We start from the raw sequence: 22,802 nt of genomic DNA, 5'->3' as shown, positions 1-22,802 counted from the left end.
GAATGAAGCGTCTATAGTAATTGGCAAAACCTAAAAAACGCTGGATAGCACGAAGAGTAGTTGGCTGGGGCCAATGTAGTACAGCATTCACCTTGTCTGGATCCATCTTCAGGCCAACTCCGGAAACTATATACCCCAAGAATGGAATCTGGGGCAATTCGAATGAACATTTTTCTAATTTACAGAACAATGAATTTTTTCGTAGCCTGGAGAGGACTTCTGCCACATGTTGGTGGTGAGAAGGCAGGTCCTGAGAAAAGATCAATATGTCGTCCAGATAGACGACGACACATACATATAATAAGTCCCGAAAGATCTCATTGATGAAGCCGTGAAAAACAGCGGGGGCATTACACAGCCCGAAAGGCATTACCAGATATTCGTAATGCCCGTCTCTGGTGTTAAACGCTGTCTTCCATTCGTCACCGGAACGGATTCTGATTAAATTGTAGGCACCACGAAGATCCAGCTTAGTAAAAATACGGGCTCCCTTGATGCGATCGAATAGCTCAGTGATCAGCGGAATGGGGTACCGATTCTTGATAGTAATGGCATTGAGTCCACGAAAATCTATGCAAGGGCGTAATGATCCATCCTTCTTTTTGACGAAGAAGAACCCAGCTCCAGCGGGAGAGGTGGAAGGTCGAATAAACCCACGCTGGAGGTTCTCCTGTATGTACTCAGATGTGGCTTGAGTTTCAGGTAACGAAAGAGGATAGACCCGGCCCCTGGGGGGAGTCTTGCCAGGTAGAAGGTCGATCGGACAATCCCAAGAACGATGAGGAGGAAGACGTTCAGACTGAGCTTTATCAAACACATCAGTAAATGAAGCATATTGAGGAGGGAGTCCCGGTGAGGTAGATGAGATGGAAGATTGCTGTACTTTGAGAGGAATAACTTGGGAAAGGCAACGATGGTGACATTCAGGCCCCCAAGACGTGACTTGAGGGGTGCGCCAGTCAATCTGGGGAGAGTGACACTGAAGCCATGGAAGGCCTAAGACAATCGGACTTGTCGTAACAGGAAGGATTAAAAACGATATTTCTTCATGATGCAGGGCACCAATCTGAAGTGTTACTGGAGACGTACTCTGGGTGATGAGACCATTGATGAGACGTGATCCATCGATAGCCGTCACAGTAATGGGTGTTTTTAAGGTGATCACTGGTAGAGACCATTGATTTACTAACGATTTGGAAATAAAATTTCCTGCTGCTCCGGAATCAATCAATGCCTGTGACTCAAAGGTTTTGGTAGCACAGGAAATCGTAACATCAAAAGCGCAGACTTTAGATTTCATGGAAGATGGAGAGGACTCCAGGGACCCTAACTTCACCTCTCCAGAACTAGTTAGGGCCTGGCATTTCCCGATCTCTTAGCGCAAGAGCTGAGAATATGAGTGGAATCAGCACAATAGATACAGAGTCTATTCTTTACTCTTCGTTTTCTCTCCTCGGAAGATAATTTGGAACGTCCTATCTCCATGGGAATCACAGAGGGTGAAACTGGACGAAATTGAGGGTTAGAACGAAGAGGTGCTTTAGCAGAAGTTGTTTTCTCAGCCTCTCTTTCACGAAATCTCATATCAACACGATGGCATAGAGAGATCAAATCTTCAAGTGATGAAGGAAGCTCTTGAGTAGTCAGTGCATCTTTAATTTTATCGGAGAGCCCCTGCCAGAAGGCGGCAACTAGGGCTTCAGTGTTCCACTGAAGTTCAGAGGCTAAGATCCTAAATTGAATGACGTACTGGCCTACTGTATGAGATCCTTGTCGTAGGCGGAGGATGCTGGAAGCAGCGGAGGTCACACGACCTGGTTCATCGAACACACTTCGGAATGTAGAAATGAATTTGGCACTATCTTGTAATATTGGATCATTTCTTTCCCACAGGGGGGAGGCCCAAGCCAGGGCTTGTCCTGAAAACAAAGAGATAAGATAGGCCACTCTGGAACGATGGGTAGAAAAATTTTGAGGTTGGAGCTCAAAATGGACTGAACATTGGTTCAGGAAACCCCTACAAGTTTTGGGGTCTCCATCGTACTTTGACGGAGTAGGCAGGTGAAGCGTGGAAGCTGTAGACACCTGGGATGGCACTGGGGAAACGGAGGAAAGCACAGGAGCCTCAGGAGTAGCTGTCACAGTCTGTCCAGATGTTTCTTGGGAGGTTAATGACTGATAACACTGAAGTAACAGCTGTTGGCGGGCATCCTGTTGCTCCACACGGCTGACCAGATGCTGCAGCATCTCCTTGGCTGTAGGTTCCGTATCTGGGTCTGTCATGGCCTGATCTTACTGTCACGGGCACTAGGAGTCTTTACCCAGGGATCACCAGGTGGTAAGCTTACCAGAGCAACGTAGATGGTAATAGAGTACTCTGATAGCAGGGTGATCACGGAACAGGCAATGGTAGATGATGAGATGCTCAGGAAAGTCTATGACTAGCAGCACTGGTAATATGGAGGTATTAATACACGAGGAACTGTATGGACAAGGACACGTGAAGGTAGTCAGTGGTCTGCGATAGCAAGTTGTACCACTGCTATAGTGAGGAGGAATGTCCAACAGCAACGAGGAGGTGATGAGAGTCAGCGGTCTGCGGAGAGCAAGTTGTACCGCTGTCTGAGTGAAGGAATGGAATCCAAGTGGAGGTATCCGGGTAGTCAGTGGTCTGCGATAGCAAGTTGTACCACTGCTATGTGAGAGGATACTGGAACAGGTGATACAGGAAACAGGGATCAGTGGTCTGCCTTCAGCAAGTTGTACCACTGAATATATATGTGAGGAGGTGTACGGGGAGAGACTGCAACACAGGATGTACACGGGCACCTTAAACACGATCCACAATAATATGCACAATATATATAAATGACTGAACAGGTCTGCAAATATAGAAAGTCTCTTGAAGTAATCCAGCACAAGATAACACAGTCAATGATGGCAATAGACTCAGCGGATAGCAGACTCCAGAGGAGAACCAACACAGTCCAGCAAGGTATGCAATACACCAACACAGTCAATGAGAAGTATGCATACCGTGGTTCAGAAGTAGGCAGTCAGATAGGAGTGCAGCGATACCTGAGCGGCAGGAGGCCGGCAGGATGAGAAGTCCCTGGAGGAAGAGTCTAGTAGGTGCAGCGCACAGGTAAGTAGACCAACAGGGACACGAATCCACAGGAACCAGTAGAACGTGGAACTGGACTCATGGAGGACCCAGGAGAATGGAGATGATCTAGCAGAGGAGTAGCTGATGAGATACGAATCCAATGCTGACAGGAGGGTAGAGACCAGCAGGACACAGGAAGGCATGGAGAGCGGATCAGCAGCGGGTGGACGATAGCGCTGACAGCAGCAGCAGGGCTCTGCGGACACACGGAGGTAGCCAGTAGCAACCAACAGGTACCAATAGCGATGGAACACGGGAGAGCAGAGTAGACCAGGAGCTGTTGATCACGAAGAGAAGCAGATGGTAATAATAGCAGCAGTCTCGAGGAAACACGGGAGAGATGAGATGAGGCTGAGGTGCACAGGAGCAGCGGATAGGAATCAGCTAACAGTCACGATGGTGAACACAGGCGAGTTGCAAGCTGGAGGCTGTAGTGCACGGAGGCAGCGGATAGGAATCAGCTAACAGTCACGATGGTGAACACAGGCGAGTTGCAAGCTGGAGACTGTAGTGCACGGAGGCAGCGGATAGGAATCAGCTAACAGTCACGATGATGAACACAGACGAGTTACCAGCTGGAGACTGTAGTGCACGGAGGCAGCGGATAGGAATCAGCTCACCGACTTGATGATGAACAGGTGAGTGGATGTGGAGAGAAGGCTGTAGTGCACGGAGGCAGCGGGTAGGAATCAGCAAACAGTCACAATGGAATATGATAGCGTTGAAGTGGTATAGAAGACTGTAGTGCACGGAGGCAGCGGATAGGAATCAGCAAACAGTCACGATGATACAGTTGATGGTAGAAGTGGTATGGAAACCACAGTAGTAGAAGTGGTTTGGAAACCACAGAGGTAGAAGTGGTTTGGAAACCACAGGAATCAGCAGCGCTGAATACACGAGGAAACATAGGAACACCTTCAGAGACTCATGGGGAATGAGACTCCAAGATCAGGCAACGTGGTGTTGACCACAGGTGCTTAATATAGGGAGTGTTGCCTGATCTGCCAATTGAGTTAAAGGGACATACACTGAAGTATAGGAAAGGGCTGCGCATGCGCAGACCCTCAGGATGGAGGACGGCCACGGTTCCTAAATGTCCGGGAAGAGGCACTCACGGTCCGGTGAGTGACAGTACCCCCCCTTTTAAAGGTGGGCACAGAACGCCTGGAACCGGGCTTGTCCGGATTTTTGGAATAAAACCTCTTCAAAAGGGCAGGAGCATTAAGATCTTCAGCTTTGATCCAAGAGCGCTCCTCAGGACCAAAGCCCTTCCAATGAACGAGGAAACGGAGGACTCCTCGCTAAATTTTTGCGTCTAGTACCTCAGTAATTTCGAAATCCTCCTCCTGATGAACTTGAACTGGCTGCGGAGCTGAGGGAGGATTTGAGAAACGGTTGATAATAAGAGGTTTGAGTAAAGACACATGGAAGGCATTAGAAATCCGAAGATTCTTAGGAAGAAGAAGTTTCACACATACTGGATTGATTACTTGAATGATCCTATATGGACCAATAAAACGAGGGGCGAATTTCATAGATGGAACCTTCAAACGAATGTTTTTAGTAGATAACCAGACACGATCTCCAATTTTTAGTGGTGGAATAGCCCGCCTCTTCTTATCTGCGAAAGATTTATATTTGATAGATGTCTTCTTTAAACAGGTTTTGACCTGAGACCAGATATTTTTAAAGGTCTGACAAGCAGTCTCCACCGCAGGGACTTGGGTGGGCGGGAGGGCAGGAAATTCCGGAAAAGACGGATGGTGATCGTAAACCACAAAAAATGGAGTTTTGGATGATGACTCATGGTACATGTTGTTATGGGCGAATTCAGCCCAAGGAAGCAACTCTACCCAGTTGTCTTGATTGGCTGAAGAGAACATCCTTATAAAAGTCTCAAGATCTTGATTGACACGTTCGGTTTGTCCGTTAGATTGCGGATGGTAAGACGATGAGAGTGCTAATCGTATGCCCAAGGTTTTACAAAGGGCTCGCCAGAATCTGGAAACGAATTGTACTCCTCTATCTGACACAATCTCAGACGGACATCCATGGATGCGGAAGATCTCTTTAATGAAATGTTCAGCCAGGATAGACGAAGAAGGCAAACCAGACAGAGGGACGAAATGAGCCATCTTCGAAAATCGGTCCACCACCACCCAAATAGTGTTATGATTCTTACTAGATGGTAAATCAGTAACGAAATCCATACTAATATGGGTCCACGGTTTGGACGGAATGGGTAGTGGTCGCAGCAACCCTGCTGGAGTTCTGCGGGAGGATTTGAATTGGGAACATAATTCACAGGAAGCAATGAACTCTTTGACGTCTCTCCTCATTGAAGGCCACCAGTAACTTCGAGAGAGAATCTCAAAGGTCTTGTGTTCACCGGCGTGTCCAGAAAAGCGAGAGGCATGGAACCACGAAAGGATTTTCCTCCTTAGAGTAGGAGGCACGAGGGTCTTCCCAAATGGTAGCGTTTTGGTGGATGAAGCAGCCAGTGAGATACATTTGGGGTCTAGAATGGTATGGTTGGAAACCTCTTCTATATCAGAGGACGTCACAAAAGCTCTAGATAAAGCGTCAGCTTTTTTGTTCTTGGCAGCTGGTTTGAAGGTTATTATTAATTCAAAACGGGAAAAGAAAAGAGACCATCTTGCTTGACGAGGGTTCAAGCATTGGGCAGACTGAAGATATGACAAGTTCTTATGATCCGTGAAGATCGTCACCGGATGGCGAGCTCCTTATAATAAGTATCTCCATTCCTCTAATGCCGCTTTGATAGCCAGTAACTCCTTGTCCCCGATAGTATAATTCTTCTCTGCGGGCAGAAGACCCGAGAATAGAAGGCACAAGGATGGAATTTTTGCTGTTCAGAGCGTTGGGAGAGAATGGCTCCTAAGCCCACATTAGAGGCATCTACTTCTAGAAAGAAGGGGAGTGTCACATCAGGCTGTCGAAGGATTGGAGCCAAAGAGAAGGACTCTTTGAGTGTTTGAAAGGCTTGAAGAGCCTCAGGCGACCATTGCTTAGGATTAGCCCCTTTCCGAGTCAGGGCCACAATAGGAGATGCAATGGAAGAAAAGTCTTGAATGAAGCGTCTATAGTAATTGGCAAAACCTAAAAAACGCTGGATAGCACGAAGAGTAGTTGGCTGGGGCCAATGTAGTACAGCATTCACCTTGTCTGGATCCATCTTCAGGCCAACTCCGGAAACTATATACCCCAAGAATGGAATCTGGGGCAATTCGAATGAACATTTTTCTAATTTACAGAACAATGAATTTTTTCGTAGCCTGGAGAGGACTTCTGCCACATGTTGGTGGTGAGAAGGCAGGTCCTGAGAAAAGATCAATATGTCGTCCAGATAGACGACGACACATACATATAATAAGTCCCGAAAGATCTCATTGATGAAGCCTTGAAAAACAGCGGGGCATTACACAGCCCGAAAGGCATTACCAGATATTCGTAATGCCCGTCTCTGGTGTTAAACGCTGTCTTCCATTCGTCACCGGAACGGATTCTGATTCAATTGTAGGCACCACGAAGATCCAGCTTAGTAAAAATACGGGCTCCCTTGATGCGATCGAATAGCTCAGTGATCAGCGGAATGGGGTACCGATTCTTGATAGTAATGGCATTGAGTCCACGAAAATCTATGCAAGGGCGTAATGATCCATCCTTCTTTTTGACGAAGAAGAACCCAGCTCCAGCGGGAGAGGTGGAAGGTCGAATAAACCCACGCTGGAGGTTCTCCTGTATGTACTCAGATGTGGCTTGAGTTTCAGGTAACGAAAGAGGATAGACCCGGCCCCTGGGGGGAGTCTTGCCAGGTAGAAGGTCGATCGGACAATCCCAAGAACGATGAGGAGGAAGACGTTCAGACTGAGCTTTATCAAACACATCAGTAAATGAAGCATATTGAGGAGGGAGTCCCGGTGAGGTAGATGAGATGGAAGATTGCTGTACTTTGAGAGGAATAACTTGGGAAAGGCAACGATGGTGACATTCAGGCCCCCAAGACGTGACTTGAGGGGTGCGCCAGTCAATCTGGGGAGAGTGACACTGAAGCCATGGAAGGCCTAAGACAATCGGACTTGTCGTAACAGGAAGGATTAAAAACGATATTTCTTCATGATGCAGGGCACCAATCTGAAGTGTTACTGGAGACGTACTCTGGGTGATGAGACCATTGATGAGACGTGATCCATCGATAGCCGTCACAGTAATGGGTGTTTTTAAGGTGATCACTGGTAGAGACCATTGATTTACTAACGATTTGGAAATAAAATTTCCTGCTGCTCCGGAATCAATCAATGCCTATGACTCAAAGGTTTTGGTAGCACAGGAAATCGTAACATCAAAAGCGCAGACTTTAGATTTCATGGAAGATGGAGAGGACTCCAGGGACCCTAACTTCACCTCTCCAGAACTAGTTAGGGCCTGGCATTTCCCGATCTCTTAGGGCAAGAGCTGAGAATATGAGTGGAATCAGCACAATAGATACAGAGTCTATTCTTTACTCTTCGTTTTCTCTCCTCGGAAGATAATTTGGAACGTCCTATCTCCATGGGAATCACAGAGGGTGAAACTGGATGAAATTGAGGGTTAGAACGAAGAGGTGCTTTAGCAGAAGTTGTTTCTCAGCCTCTCTTTCACGAAATCTCATATCAACACGATGGCATAGAGAGATCAAATCTTCAAGTGATGAAGGAAGCTCTTGAGTAGTCAGTGCATCTTTAATTTTATCGGAGAGCCCCTGCCAGAAGGCGGTAACTAGGGCTTCAGTGTTCCACTGAAGTTCAGAGGCTAAGATCCTAAATTGAATGACGTACTGGCCTACTGTATGAGATCCTTGTCGTAGGCGGAGGATGCTGGAAGCAGCGGAGGTCACACGACCTGGTTCATCGAACACACTTCGGAATGTAGAAATGAATTTGGCACTATCTTGTAATATTGGATCATTTCTTTCCCACAGGGGGGAGGCCCAAGCCAGGGCTTGTCCTGAAAACAAAGAGATAAGATAGGCCACTCTGGAACGATGGGTAGAAAAATTTTGAGGTTGGAGCTCAAAATGGACTGAACATTGGTTCAGGAAACCCCTACAAGTTTTGGGGTCTCCATCGCACTTTGACGGAGTAGGCAGGGGAAGCGTGGAAGCTGTAGACACCTGGGATGGCACTGGGGAAACGGAGGAAAGCACAGGAGCCTCAGGAGTAGCTGTCACAGTCTGTCCAGTTGTTCCTTGGGAGGTTAATGACTGATAACACTGAAGTAACAGCTGTTGGCGGGCATCCTGTTGCTCCACACGGCTGACCAGATGCTGCAGCATCTCCTTGGCTGTAGGTTCCGTATCTGGGTCTGTCATGGCCTGATCTTACTGTCACGGGCACTAGGAGTCTTTACCCAGGGATCACCAGGTGGTAAGCTTACCAGAGCAACGTAGATGGTAATAGAGTACTCTGATAGCAGGGTGATCACGGAACAGGCAATGGTAGATGATGAGATGCTCAGGAAAGTCTATGACTAGCAGCACTGGTAATATGGAGGTATTAATACACGAGGAACTGTATGGACAAGGACACGTAAGGTAGTCAGTGGTCTGCGATAGCAAGTTGTACCACTGCTATAGTGAGGAGGAATATCCAACAGCAACGAGGAGGTGATGAGAGTCAGCGGTCTGCAGAGAGCAAGTTGTACCGCTGTCTGAGTGAAGGAATGGAATCCAAGTGGAGGTATCCGGGTAGTCAGTGGTCTGCGATAGCAAGTTGTACCACTGCTATGTGAGAGGATACTGGAACAGGTGATACAGGAAACAGGGATCAGTGGTCTGCCTTCAGCAAGTTGTACCACTGAATATATATGTGAGGAGGTGTACGGGGAGAGACTGCAACACAGGATGTACACGGGCACCTTAAACACGATCCACAATAATATGCACAATATATATAAATGACTGAACAGGTCTGCAAATATAGAAAGTCTCTTGAAGTAATCCAGCACAAGATAACACAGTCAATGATGGCAATAGACTCAGCGGATAGCAGACTCCAGAGGAGAACCAACACAGTCCAGCAAGGTATGCAATACACCAACACAGTCAATGAGAAGTATGCATACCGTGGTTCAGAAGTAGGCAGTCAGATAGGAGTGCAGCGATACCTGAGCGGCAGGAGGCCGGCAGGATGAGAAGTCCCTGGAGGAAGAGTCTAGTAGGTGCAGCGCACAGGTAAGTAGACCAACAGGGACACGAATCCACAGGAACCAGTAGAACGTGGAACTGGACTCATGGAGGACCCAGGAGAATGGAGATGATCTAGCAGAGGAGTAGCTGATGAGATACGAATCCAATGCTGACAGGAGGGTAGAGACCAGCAGGACACAGGAAGGCATGGAGAGCGGATCAGCAGCGGGTGGACGATAGCGCTGACAGCAGCAGCAGGGCTCTGCGGACACACGGAGGTAGCCAGTAGCAACCAACAGGTACCAATAGCGATGGAACACGGGAGAGCAGAGTAGACCAGGAGCTGTTGATCACGAAGAGAAGCAGATGGTAATAATAGCAGCAGTCTCGAGGAAACACGGGAGAGATGAGATGAGGCTGAGGTGCACAGGAGCAGCGGATAGGAATCAGCTAACAGTCACGATGGTGAACACAGGCGAGTTGCAAGCTGGAGGCTGTAGTGCACGGAGGCAGCGGATAGGAATCAGCTAACAGTCACGATGGTGAACACAGGCGAGTTGCAAGCTGGAGACTGTAGTGCACGGAGGCAGCGGATAGGAATCAGCTAACAGTCACGATGATGAACACAGACGAGTTACCAGCTGGAGACTGTAGTGCACGGAGGCAGCGGATAGGAATCAGCTCACCGACTTGATGATGAACAGGTGAGTGGATGTGGAGAGAAGGCTGTAGTGCACGGAGGCAGCGGGTAGGAATCAGCAAACAGTCACAATGGAATATGATAGCGTTGAAGTGGTATAGAAGACTGTAGTGCACGGAGGCAGCGGATAGGAATCAGCAAACAGTCACGATGATACAGTTGATGGTAGAAGTGGTATGGAAACCACAGTAGTAGAAGTGGTTTGGAAACCACAGAGGTAGAAGTGGTTTGGAAACCACAGGAATCAGCAGCGCTGAATACACGAGGAAACATAGGAACACCTTCAGAGACTCATGGGGAATGAGACTCCAAGATCAGGCAACGTGGTGTTGACCACAGGTGCTTAATATAGGGAGTGTTGCCTGATCTGCCAATTGAGTTAAAGGGACATACACTGAAGTATAGGAAAGGGCTGCGCATGCGCAGACCCTCAGGATGGAGGACGGCCACGGTTCCTAAATGTCCGGGAAGAGGCACTCACGGTCCGGTGAGTGACAGTACCCCCCCTTTTAAAGGTGGGCACAGAACGCCTGGAACCGGGCTTGTCCGGATTTTTGGAATAAAACCTCTTCAAAAGGGCAGGAGCATTAAGATCTTCAGCTTTGATCCAAGAGCGCTCCTCAGGACCAAAGCCCTTCCAATGAACGAGGAAACGAAGGACTCCTCGCTAAATTTTTGCGTCTAGTACCTCAGTAATTTCGAAATCCTCCTCCTGATGAACTTGAACTGGCTGCGGAGCTGAGGGAGGATTTGAGAAACGGTTGATAATAAGAGGTTTGAGTAAAGACACATGGAAGGCATTAGAAATCCGAAGATTCTTAGGAAGAAGAAGTTTCACACATACTGGATTGATTACTTGAATGATCCTATATGGACCAATAAAACGAGGGGCGAATTTCATAGATGGAACCTTCAAACGAATGTTTTTAGTAGATAACCAGACACGATCTCCAATTTTTAGTGGTGGAATAGCCCGCCTCTTCTTATCTGCGAAAGATTTATATTTGATAGATGTCTTCTTTAAACAGGTTTTGACCTGAGACCAGATATTTTTAAAGGTCTGACAAGCAGTCTCCACCGCAGGGACTTGGGTGGGCGGGAGGGCAGGAAATTCCGGAAAAGACGGATGGTGATCGTAAACCACAAAAAATGGAGTTTTGGATGATGACTCATGGTACATGTTGTTATGGGCGAATTCAGCCCAAGGAAGCAACTCTACCCAGTTGTCTTGATTGGCTGAAGAGAACATCCTTATAAAAGTCTCAAGATCTTGATTGACACGTTCGGTTTGTCCGTTAGATTGCGGATGGTAAGACGATGAGAGTGCTAATCGTATGCCCAAGGTTTTACAAAGGGCTCGCCAGAATCTGGAAACGAATTGTACTCCTCTATCTGACACAATCTCAGACGGACATCCATGGATGCGGAAGATCTCTTTAATGAAATGTTCAGCCAGGATAGACGAAGAAGGCAAACCAGACAGAGGGACGAAATGAGCCATCTTCGAAAATCGGTCCACCACCACCCAAATAGTGTTATGATTCTTACTAGATGGTAAATCAGTAACGAAATCCATACTAATATGGGTCCACGGTTTGGACGGAATGGGTAGTGGTCGCAGCAACCCTGCTGGAGTTCTGCGGGAGGATTTGAATTGGGAACATAATTCACAGGAAGCAATGAACTCTTTGACGTCTCTCCTCATTGAAGGCCACCAGTAACTTCGAGAGAGAATCTCAAAGGTCTTGTGTTCACCGGCGTGTCCAGAAAAGCGAGAGGCATGGAACCACGAAAGGATTTTCCTCCTTAGAGTAGGAGGCACGAGGGTCTTCCCAAATGGTAGCGTTTTGGTGGATGAAGCAGCCAGTGAGATACATTTGGGGTCTAGAATGGTATGGTTGGAAACCTCTTCTATATCAGAGGACGTCACAAAAGCTCTAGATAAAGCGTCAGCTTTTTTGTTCTTGGCAGCTGGTTTGAAGGTTATTATTAATTCAAAACGGGAAAAGAAAAGAGACCATCTTGCTTGACGAGGGTTCAAGCATTGGGCAGACTGAAGATATGACAAGTTCTTATGATCCGTGAAGATCGTCACCGGATGGCGAGCTCCTTCCAATAAGTATCTCCATTCCTCTAATGCCGCTTTGATAGCCAGTAACTCCTTGTCCCCGATAGTATAATTCTTCTCTGCGGGCAGAAGACCCCGAGAATAGAAGGCACAAGGATGGAATTTTTGCTGTTCAGAGCGTTGGGAGAGAATGGCTCCTAAGCCCACATTAGAGGCATCTACTTCTAGTAAGAAGGGGAGTGTCACATCAGGCTGTCGAAGGATTGGAGCCAAAGAGAAGGACTCTTTGAGTGTTTGAAAGGCTTGAAGAGCCTCAGGCGACCATTGCTTAGGATTAGCCCCTTTCCGAGTCAGGGCCACAATAGGAGATGCAATGGAAGAAAAGTCTTGAATGAAGCGTCTATAGTAATTGGCAAAACCTAAAAAACGCTGGATAGCACGAAGAGTAGTTGGCTGGGGCCAATGTAGTACAGCATTCACCTTGTCTGGATCCATCTTCAGGCCAACTCCGGAAACTATATACCCCAAGAATGGAATCTGGGGCAATTCGAATGAACATTTTTCTAATTTACAGAACAATGAATTTTTTCGTAGCCTGGAGAGGACTTCTGCCACATGTTGGTGGTGAGAAGGCAGGTCCTGAGAAAAGATCAATATGTCGTCCAGATAGACGACGACACATACATATAATAAGTCCCGAAAGATCTCATTGATGAAGCCTTGAAAAACAGCGGGGGCATTACACAGCCCGAAAGGCATTACCAGATATTCGTAATGCCCGTCTCTGGTGTTAAACGCTGTCTTCCATTCGTCACCGGAACGGATTCTGATTCAATTGTAGGCACCACGAAGATCCAGCTTAGTAAAAATACGGGCTCCCTTGATGCGATCGAATAGCTCAGTGATCAGCGGAATGGGGTACCGATTCTTGATAGTAATGGCATTGAGTCCACGAAAATCTATGCAAGGGCGTAATGATCCATCCTTCTTTTTGACGAAGAAGAACCCAGCTCCAGCGGGAGAGGTGGAAGGTCGAATAAACCCACGCTGGAGGTTCTCCTGTATGTACTCAGATGTGGCTTGAGTTTCAGGTAACGAAAGAGGATAGACCCGGCCCCTGGGGGGAGTCTTGCCAGGTAGAAGGTCGATCGGACAATCCCAAGAACGATGAGGAGGAAGACGTTCAGACTGAGCTTTATCAAACACATCAGTAAATGAAGCATATTGAGGAGGGAGTCCCGGTGAGGTAGATGAGATGGAAGATTGCTGTACTTTGAGAGGAATAACTTGGGAAAGGCAACGATGGTGACATTCAGGCCCCCAAGACGTGACTTGAGGGGTGCGCCAGTCAATCTGGGGAGAGTGACACTGAAGCCATGGAAGGCCTAAGACAATCGGACTTGTCGTAACAGGAAGGATTAAAAACGATATTTCTTCATGATGCAGGGCACCAATCTGAAGTGTTACTGGAGACGTACTCTGGGTGATGAGACCATTGATGAGACGTGATCCATCGATAGCCGTCACAGTAATGGGTGTTTTTAAGGTGATCACTGGTAGAGACCATTGATTTACTAACGATTTGGAAATAAAATTTCCTGCTGCTCCGGAATCAATCAATGCCTATGACTCAAAGGTTTTGGTAGCACAGGAAATCGTAACATCAAAAGCGCAGACTTTAGATTTCATGGAAGATGGAGAGGACTCCAGGGACCCTAACTTCACCTCTCCAGAACTAGTTAGGGCCTGGCATTTCCCGATCTCTTAGGGCAAGAGCTGAGAATATGAGTGGAATCAGCACAATAGATACAGAGTCTATTCTTTACTCTTCGTTTTCTCTCCTCGGAAGATAATTTGGAACGTCCTATCTCCATGGGAATCACAGAGGGTGAAACTGGATGAAATTGAGGGTTAGAACGAAGAGGTGCTTTAGCAGAAGTTGTTTTCTCAGCCTCTCTTTCACGAAATCTCATATCAACACGATGGCATAGAGAGATCAAATCTTCAAGTGATGAAGGAAGCTCTTGAGTAGTCAGTGCATCTTTAATTTTATCGGAGAGCCCCTGCCAGAAGGCGGTAACTAGGGCTTCAGTGTTCCACTGAAGTTCAGAGGCTAAGATCCTAAATTGAATGACGTACTGGCCTACTGTATGAGATCCTTGTCGTAGGCGGAGGATGCTGGAAGCAGCGGAGGTCACACGACCTGGTTCATCGAACACACTTCGGAATGTAGAAATGAATTTGGCACTATCTTGTAATATTGGATCATTTCTTTCCCACAGGGGGGAGGCCCAAGCCAGGGCTTGTCCTGAAAACAAAGAGATAAGATAGGCCACTCTGGAACGATGGGTAGAAAAATTTTGAGGTTGGAGCTCAAAATGGACTGAACATTGGTTCAGGAAACCCCTACAAGTTTTGGGGTCTCCATCGCACTTTGACGGAGTAGGCAGGGGAAGCGTGGAAGCTGTAGACACCTGGGATGGCACTGGGGAAACGGAGGAAAGCACAGGAGCCTCAGGAGTAGCTGTCACAGTCTGTCCAGATGTTCCTTGGGAGGTTAATGACTGATAACACTGAAGTAACAGCTGTTGGCGGGCATCCTGTTGCTCCACACGGCTGACCAGATGCTGCAGCATCTCCTTGGCTGTAGGTTCCGTATCTGGGTCTGTCATGGCCTGATCTTACTGTCACGGGCACTAGGAGTCTTTACCCAGGGATCACCAGGTGGTAAGCTTACCAGAGCAACGTAGATGGTAATAGAGTACTCTGATAGCAGGGTGATCACGGAACAGGCAATGGTAGATGATGAGATGCTCAGGAAAGTCTATGACTAGCAGCACTGGTAATATGGAGGTATTAATACACGAGGAACTGTATGGACAAGGACACGTAAGGTAGTCAGTGGTCTGCGATAGCAAGTTGTACCACTGCTATAGTGAGGAGGAATATCCAACAGCAACGAGGAGGTGATGAGAGTCAGCGGTCTGCAGAGAGCAAGTTGTACCGCTGTCTGAGTGAAGGAATGGAATCCAAGTGGAGGTATCCGGGTAGTCAGTGGTCTGCGATAGCAAGTTGTACCACTGCTATGTGAGAGGATACTGGAACAGGTGATACAGGAAACAGGGATCAGTGGTCTGCCTTCAGCAAGTTGTACCACTGAATATATATGTGAGGAGGTGTACGGGGAGAGACTGCAACACAGGATGTACACGGGCACCTTAAACACGATCCACAATAATATGCACAATATATATAAATGACTGAACAGGTCTGCAAATATAGAAAGTCTCTTGAAGTAATCCAGCACAAGATAACACAGTCAATGATGGCAATAGACTCAGCGGATAGCAGACTCCAGAGGAGAACCAACACAGTCCAGCAAGGTATGCAATACACCAACACAGTCAATGAGAAGTATGCATACCGTGGTTCAGAAGTAGGCAGTCAGATAGGAGTGCAGCGATACCTGAGCGGCAGGAGGCCGGCAGGATGAGAAGTCCCTGGAGGAAGAGTCTAGTAGGTGCAGCGCACAGGTAAGTAGACCAACAGGGACACGAATCCACAGGAACCAGTAGAACGTGGAACTGGACTCATGGAGGACCCAGGAGAATGGAGATGATCTAGCAGAGGAGTAGCTGATGAGATACGAATCCAATGCTGACAGGAGGGTAGAGACCAGCAGGACACAGGAAGGCGTGGAGAGCGGATCAGCAGCGGGTGGACGATAGCGCTGACAGCAGCAGCAGGGCTCTGCGGACACACGGAGGTAACCAGTAGCAACCAACAGGTACCAATAGCGATGGAACACGGGAGAGCAGAGTAGACCAGGAGCTGTTGATCACGAAGAGAAGCAGATGGTAATAATAGCAGCAGTCTCGAGGAAACATGGGAGAGATGAGATGAGGCTGAGGTGCACAGGAGCAGCGGATAGGAATCAGCTAACAGTCACGATGGTGAACACAGGCGAGTTGCAAGCTGGAGGCTGTAGTGCACGGAGGCAGCGGATAGGAATCAGCTAACAGTCACGATGGTGAACACAGGCGAGTTGCAAGCTGGAGACTGTAGTGCACGGAGGCAGCGGATAGGAATCAGCTAACAGTCCCGATGATGAACACAGACGAGTTACCAGCTGGAGACTGTAGTGCACGGAGGCAGCGGATAGGAATCAGCTCACCGACTTGATGATGAACAGGTGAGTGGATGTGGAGAGAAGGCTGTAGTGCACGGAGGCAGCGGGTAGGAATCAGCAAACAGTCACAATGGAATATGATAGCGTTGAAGTGGTATAGAAGACTGTAGTGCACGGAGGCAGCGGATAGGAATCAGCAAACAGTCACGATGATACAGTTGATGGTAGAAGTGGTATGGAAACCACAGTAGTAGAAGTGGTTTGGAAACCACAGAGGTAGAAGTGGTTTGGAAACCACAAGAATCAGCAGCGCTGAATACACGAGGAAACATAGGAACACCTTCAGAGACTCATGGGGAATGAGACTCCAAGATCAGGCAACGTGGTGTTGACCACAGGTGCTTAATATAGGGAGTGTTGCCTGATCTGCCAATTGAGTTAAAGGGACATACACTGAAGTATAGGAAAGGGCTGCGCATGCGCAGACCCTCAGGATGGAGGACGGCCACGGTTCCTAAATGTCCGGGAAGAGGCACTCACGGTCCGGTGAGTGACAGTAATTTGGGTCCTTTTGGTTTCCCAAAAAGTTTTTTATGACCACAGTAAAGGTAACCCATGATTCTTTTTGAGTTGGAGTCATTGCACTGATGAAGTCTTTGTCGAATATGAGTTTTCTAATATCCGGGCCAAAAAAAAACCCCTCTTTCAGTTTTGCCTCCGTTAAACCTGGAAACTTGGATCCCAAGTACTTGAAGCATTCGCTATGTTTGGGAAGTGCCTTAGCAAATTGCTTCATTAATCTTAATTGTATATGGAGTGGTGGTAATAAAACCTTCTCAGGGGGTACCAATGTATCTCTGAGAACATTCTTTTCACCAACAACTAGACTTCTTGGGGGCCAATTTATTTTCTTTCAGTGATTTTGTCGGTCTCTACTGTCCCATAAACATAGAAAATAAGGGTATTTGGTGTACCCAGCCTGTTGTCCCTGCAGCATACACAATACTTTTAAATCCCCACATACCAACCAGTTTTGGTTTTGATAACCCACTTTTTTCACCATGAACTCTCCACATATGAAACAGAAACTGTCTGGTGAATTTACACACTTTCTTGGAGGCATTGCACTAATTTTGAACCACACAGACAATAGCAGAATGATGACTGAAATTAAATACAAGATTGTAGAGGAATCAGAGAACAAGTTAATGCATGAAAGAACATGTCTGGGCAGGCCCTAGCAAGCACACTCAACAATGCAGTGATTACCATCAGGACCAATAAACATGTATTTTCATGTTTTTGGGAGCACTGGCAGTGAAAATAAATTTGTTTTTCCATGTTCAGTTTTTTTCCCCCAAGTATGATGAATTTGAAATTTAGCGATTTCCAGCTACCTGTTTGACCAAGGCATATTTCCATTGTGAAAAAACCTGATGTCCCAGGAAAAAACAGTGGTCATTTTAGAATTTAGCGTACTGAAAAACATAAGAATCAGATAAAATTATGAAAACAGATTTTTGGTTGCAGACCTGTGTAATCAGTCCCTGGATTTGAAAGCTGGATAATACTAGGAATTTCCCATTCCACAACATTCCAAAGATATTGCATTGAGATCTGTTGACTGTGGATGCCAGTGGAGTACACTGAACTCAATGACATGTTTAAATAGCCATTAAAAGATGGGTATCCTGTGCCATAAGGGATGCACAAGGTCAGCAACAATACTTAGGTAAACTGTGGCACTATGCTCAATTGATGTTAATTGGCCTAATGTATGCCAAAAATACATTCCCCACACCACTAGTCTGCACCATTGACAAAAGGCAGAATGTATCAAAGGAATCCTGTTGTTTACCCTAAAATCAGTGTGTCACAGCAGAAATCAAGATTCATCAGATCAGGCAACATTTATCCAATGTTCAACTTTTCATTTTAAGTGAGCCTGTACCCACTGTAGCCTCAGTCTCTTTGCTGACAGGATTGGAACACAGTGTGGACTTCTGCTGCTGTAGCCCATCCACTTCCTCGACATCATGTGCATTCGGGAATGTTCTTCTACATAATACTTTTGTAATATATGACTATTTGATTTGCTGTCACCTTCATGTTATCTTGTTGAGTTGTTGCCACATGTATGGCTGATTAGATATTTGCAATAATGAACAGGTGTACAGATGTACCTAATAGAATGGTAACTGACTGTATATTCTCATATATGGATAAGAATAGAATGTAATCAATTTATGTTTCAATTAATACAGTATTGTGCCTGATCATCTCACTCTGGCTAAAGTTAGTGGATCATCAATAGCATTAATATAAACAGTGATTTCTAATATAGTCCCTTCAGTATTCATTGTAAACATTATAATAAATGAGTGATGTAAATACTGTAATTGTATAGACAACTGTGAAATATTAATTGTATCAGTGCTTTTTAGGAAAAAATTACAGAACTGCCACAATAGATTATATGGATATAACAGTGTCCTAAAAGTTATGCTCAGTATAATCCTTTAGTAGAATGAGCATAAAAACCCTTCACTATACCCAAACAAGAATACAATCCATCAAAGTGAGCAGATCATTTATTTGACCATAACTAAAACTTTAAATAGACATGATTGAATAAGACATAAATAAAAAAGTTAAATATCAAAACAAATTGTGTATTAAAATGGTATACAGTTAGAAATGTAGCTAATAAAATTAATAAATCTGAAATAGATTATACATTTAAAAATGAATGTATTTTTACTCCTTCTAATAAACAGAAAACTGTAAATATCATCTACCATCATTCAAAATGTGAATAAATGAGTAAATAAAAATACAACTTTATTATTAATCTGTTACAACAAAATGTAGGCTGAGTGTAAATTACAAATATTATATTGTCTTTAGCTTCAGTTATTCACCAATATTTAAAAAATGTTGTAAAAAGTCAAAGGGCTAGATTTACTATCAGGCGTGTTTGTAAACCCGCCGACTTTCGGCGGGTTTGAGGGCGGTTTAGTCATCGCCGGATTTACTAAGGCTAAACCCGCCGTCCAAACGGCCAAAAATGATGTTTCCAAACCTGCCTCTGTATAAAGCGCCATGACGGTTTCAACAATGTTCTACATACAAACAGCCGGATTTACTATTAGGGGGTTTATAAAGCCGCCGGAAAACCGCCATTCAATAGACCAAAATGAAAGCGCTGCTTGTGAGCAGCGAGATTGTTCAAACAGTGTGCTGTTTCAGGTATTTAGCCATTTCTAACATAAGAGAAAGAGCCATTTTGTGCAAAGTTTCCTCCTTTAGGATTGTATATGGGAAATGGGCATTCCCATCCTGTATTATTGAATCCTATTTACTGATGTAAAGGTTTACCGGCCACTCCACATGCATTTAAAGTGCGTATGAATCTGGAATCTTTGCCTGATGTGGACGTAGTACCAATGTTTGTACTCATGTAAACCAGGTTCCTATATATATTTGGTGGGGTGCTTATGTATGCACCTGTTAAGGTGTATGATATTATCCTGGCTTGCTGTCTGATACATAATCTAGCTTTACATCAACTTACCCCACCGATTATTGCAGTACACAGTGAACAAGTAGGGGCCCGTGTCCCATTTGGTGATGTGCAGAGCACACAGGGGGAGGCAGATTTGAGACCGTCTCATTACAAACTACTTTAAATGTAAGTGCATACAATAAAAAACATATATTGGTTTTTGATTTTATGTCAGTGCAATGGTTTTATTAATGGAATATTTTAATAAAATTGGACCCTTTAAACAGAGGATAGTGTGTACTGTGAATGTTGTAATTGTTAAAATCCCTGTAAAGTGACAGTTAGAGGTCAATGTGTACGTGAAATTAGTGCATCGTTTTAGAGAAAACAGTATACTCTTGTTTAATGGGAAGAAAAGAAAGAATGATATGAATGAAATATAACTGCATTTATTGCATTACAACATAATAAAAGAAAAAGTATAACGCTTACACAACACATTCCCCAAGAATACATTTTTTGCCCTAGCGCCGTCTTTTTGCTGGCATATCACTGTGCTTAGCCCCACTCTCTACCCTCCCTCGCCCACCCCTGGTGCGAACACCTCTCCTTGGAGGAGTGCTATGTGTGGATCTGCTCGGCGTACTAGCAGTACTGGTGGAGGCCGATGAAAAAGGGGCCGGTAAGCGGGCAATCAGTTCCTGCTGGAGTTGGCCTGCCAGCCGGATAACATTGGCATTCCCCTCACGAATGGAGGAATGCATGGCGTCCACAGACCCAGACATTTGGGCCAGCTGCACATTCGTCTGCTCCAAAGCGCTTGCCAGCCGGTTTATTGCAGCAGGGATTTGGCTAGTGGAGCGGTGTATTCGCCTCAACTGGGCCGCAATTTGTGACATGTGGCCAGTTTGCCTAACCATGAACAATGTCTGTTGCTGCTGGAATGCGCCAATAGACAGCGCCATTTCTCTGGCTGGGTCCATAGTTTCAGGTGCAGGTTGGTGGTGTGATGGTTCAGCAGGGCCAGGTGAAACTTCCTGGAGGCCAGACACAGGGGCATCCACTGTTACCAGGGTGATGGTCGTTAGATCCTCTGGCTCAGGGGACATTTCCAGGGACTCCGCCTGAGGTGGCTGGTATGAAGAGGGCCCTGTGTATGAAAAATGACGGTAAGTAGATAGTATATAATATGTTTGTATATTGCATTCTGAACACTGGATAGGAAAGAATATTCTTTAGCAACTACAGATTCTTTCACAATGTTTGCATTCCTGATTTCTAGTCCTATGCTACCTGCTTACGGATGCACTTATTATCCTTTTAATACCCATTATCATTTGGACTGTGTAGTACATGCTGGGTTATTTTGACTAAACTGCATGCTATAAAAAATGGAGATGTTGCCTATAGCAACCAATCAGATTTTAGCTGTCATTTTGTCGAAAGGTATATTCTGATGGGTTTCTATAGGCAACATATCAGTTTAGTAAAATGTAACCCTAACTTCTCATTGCAAACAATAAAAAGAAAAAAAACAAAAAACATTGACAGCAACATTTGCACAGAAAATCAAGTAACTCCATTATTTCTCTCCTAAACAGAAATCACGCACCTGCTTGCTCGTCTGTGCCCGAATCTCTTGCTGAAGGTGGAGGTGTAGGTTTGGCACTGGGACTGAACTGCGGTCCTGGCGATTCTGGATGTATTAGAAAAAGCATACAATGTATTTTCAGAAAAAAACAATTTGCAAATATACTGTTTATTGCACAAATGTGTTTGCAATTTTTGTATTTTTTTTTCTATGAGAAAAAAAAACCTTTACAAACTATTAGAGGCAAAAATACACTTTGAAAAACAAAAAAAAAAAAAAACTAATAAGAAAAAACGTTTGCAAAGAGAAAAGCAGTTTTGCAAAGAGAAAAGCAGTTTTAAAAAGAAAAAAGCAGTTTTGCAAAGAAAAAAGCAGTTTTAAAAAGAGAAAAGCAGTTTTGCAAAGAAAAAAGCAGTTTTAAAAAGAGAAAAGCAGTTTTGCAAAGAGAAAAGCAGTTTTAAAAAGAGAAAAGCAGTTTAGCAAAGAGAAAAGCAGTTTTAAAAAGAGAAAAGCAGTTTTGCAAAGAGAAAAGCAGTTTTAAAAAGAGAAAAGCAGTTTTGCAAAGAGAAAAGCAGTTTTAAAAAGAGAAAAGCAGTTTTGCAAAGAGAAAAGCAGTTTTAAAAAGAGAAAAGCAGTTTTGCAAAGAGAAAAGCAGTTTTAAAAAGAGAAAAGCAGTTTTGCAAAGAGAAAAGCAGTTTTAAAAAGAGAAAAGCAGTTTTGCAAAGAAAAAAGCAGTTTTAAAATTTTTTTTTTAAATACTGTTAGAGTAAAATATGCAAATAACTCACCAACTACTTGTCCAAAAGAGGGCGAATCCGTGTCTTGGACGTTTATCCCCTCGACAATCTCTGCCGGCATTATCTGTCGCAGCTCCTCCTCGTACGTTGTGTACTCAATACGAAGAGGGGGGCCACCACCCGTGCGCCTGGTTGCCCTCTTTTCCTGGGCCATCTTCTCTTTCAGCCTCCTTTTTATATCAGAAAACCGCTTGCGGCAGTGCGCCACTGTCCTCTTTAGTGGGCCCACTGCGTTCACGGCATCACAGACACGCCCCCACAATTGGTGACGCCGCCTTAGAGGAGTCCGGGCTGCCAGGTTGCCTAGTATGACCTCATAACAGGGAACGATATTGTGCACCAACACACAATTCTCATCATGTGAGAAGCGCACATTCCTCCCTGTCTTGGTCTTCCTGCCCTGACCTGTCTCCTCAACCTCTCCCTCTCCCTCCTCTGACCCCTCAACCTCCATCTCCCTCTCCTCAGCCTGTTCTCCCCTCCTATCTCTGGACATAATGACAAATAAATGTCAAACACACAAAACACAGAAAGACTTACAAACACAAAAGACAAACTACACTAAGTACAGACACACTCTCAACACAGTCACACACAAGTAACACAGACAAAGGACAAGTCAAATACCAAAAAAACAATACAGAAAATAAAAGAGAAAA

The 22,802-nt window shown here is 45.3% G+C and overlaps 1 protein-coding gene across 1 annotated transcript in view; it reads right to left on the bottom strand.

The window, feature by feature from the left end:
• LOC142143243 (uncharacterized) overlaps nt 1-22,802 on the bottom strand; it is a 42,417-nt gene extending 19,615 nt beyond the window's left edge. The window contains exons 1-3 of the mRNA XM_075200955.1: nt 22,135-22,802; nt 21,368-21,451; nt 20,668-20,905 (exon numbers count right to left, since the gene is read on the bottom strand). Coding sequence (XP_075057056.1) covers nt 20,668-20,905; nt 21,368-21,451; nt 22,135-22,639 — 827 coding nt within the window. The 5' untranslated portion in view covers nt 22,640-22,802. The remainder of the gene's footprint in view (nt 1-20,667; nt 20,906-21,367; nt 21,452-22,134) is intronic.

Source organism: Mixophyes fleayi, chromosome 3, assembly GCF_038048845.1.
Source record: "Mixophyes fleayi isolate aMixFle1 chromosome 3, aMixFle1.hap1, whole genome shotgun sequence".
NCBI lineage: Eukaryota > Metazoa > Chordata > Amphibia > Anura > Limnodynastidae > Mixophyes > Mixophyes fleayi.
Note: the sequence above shows the minus strand (reverse complement) of the source record. Positions and strands in the feature narration are given on the sequence as shown.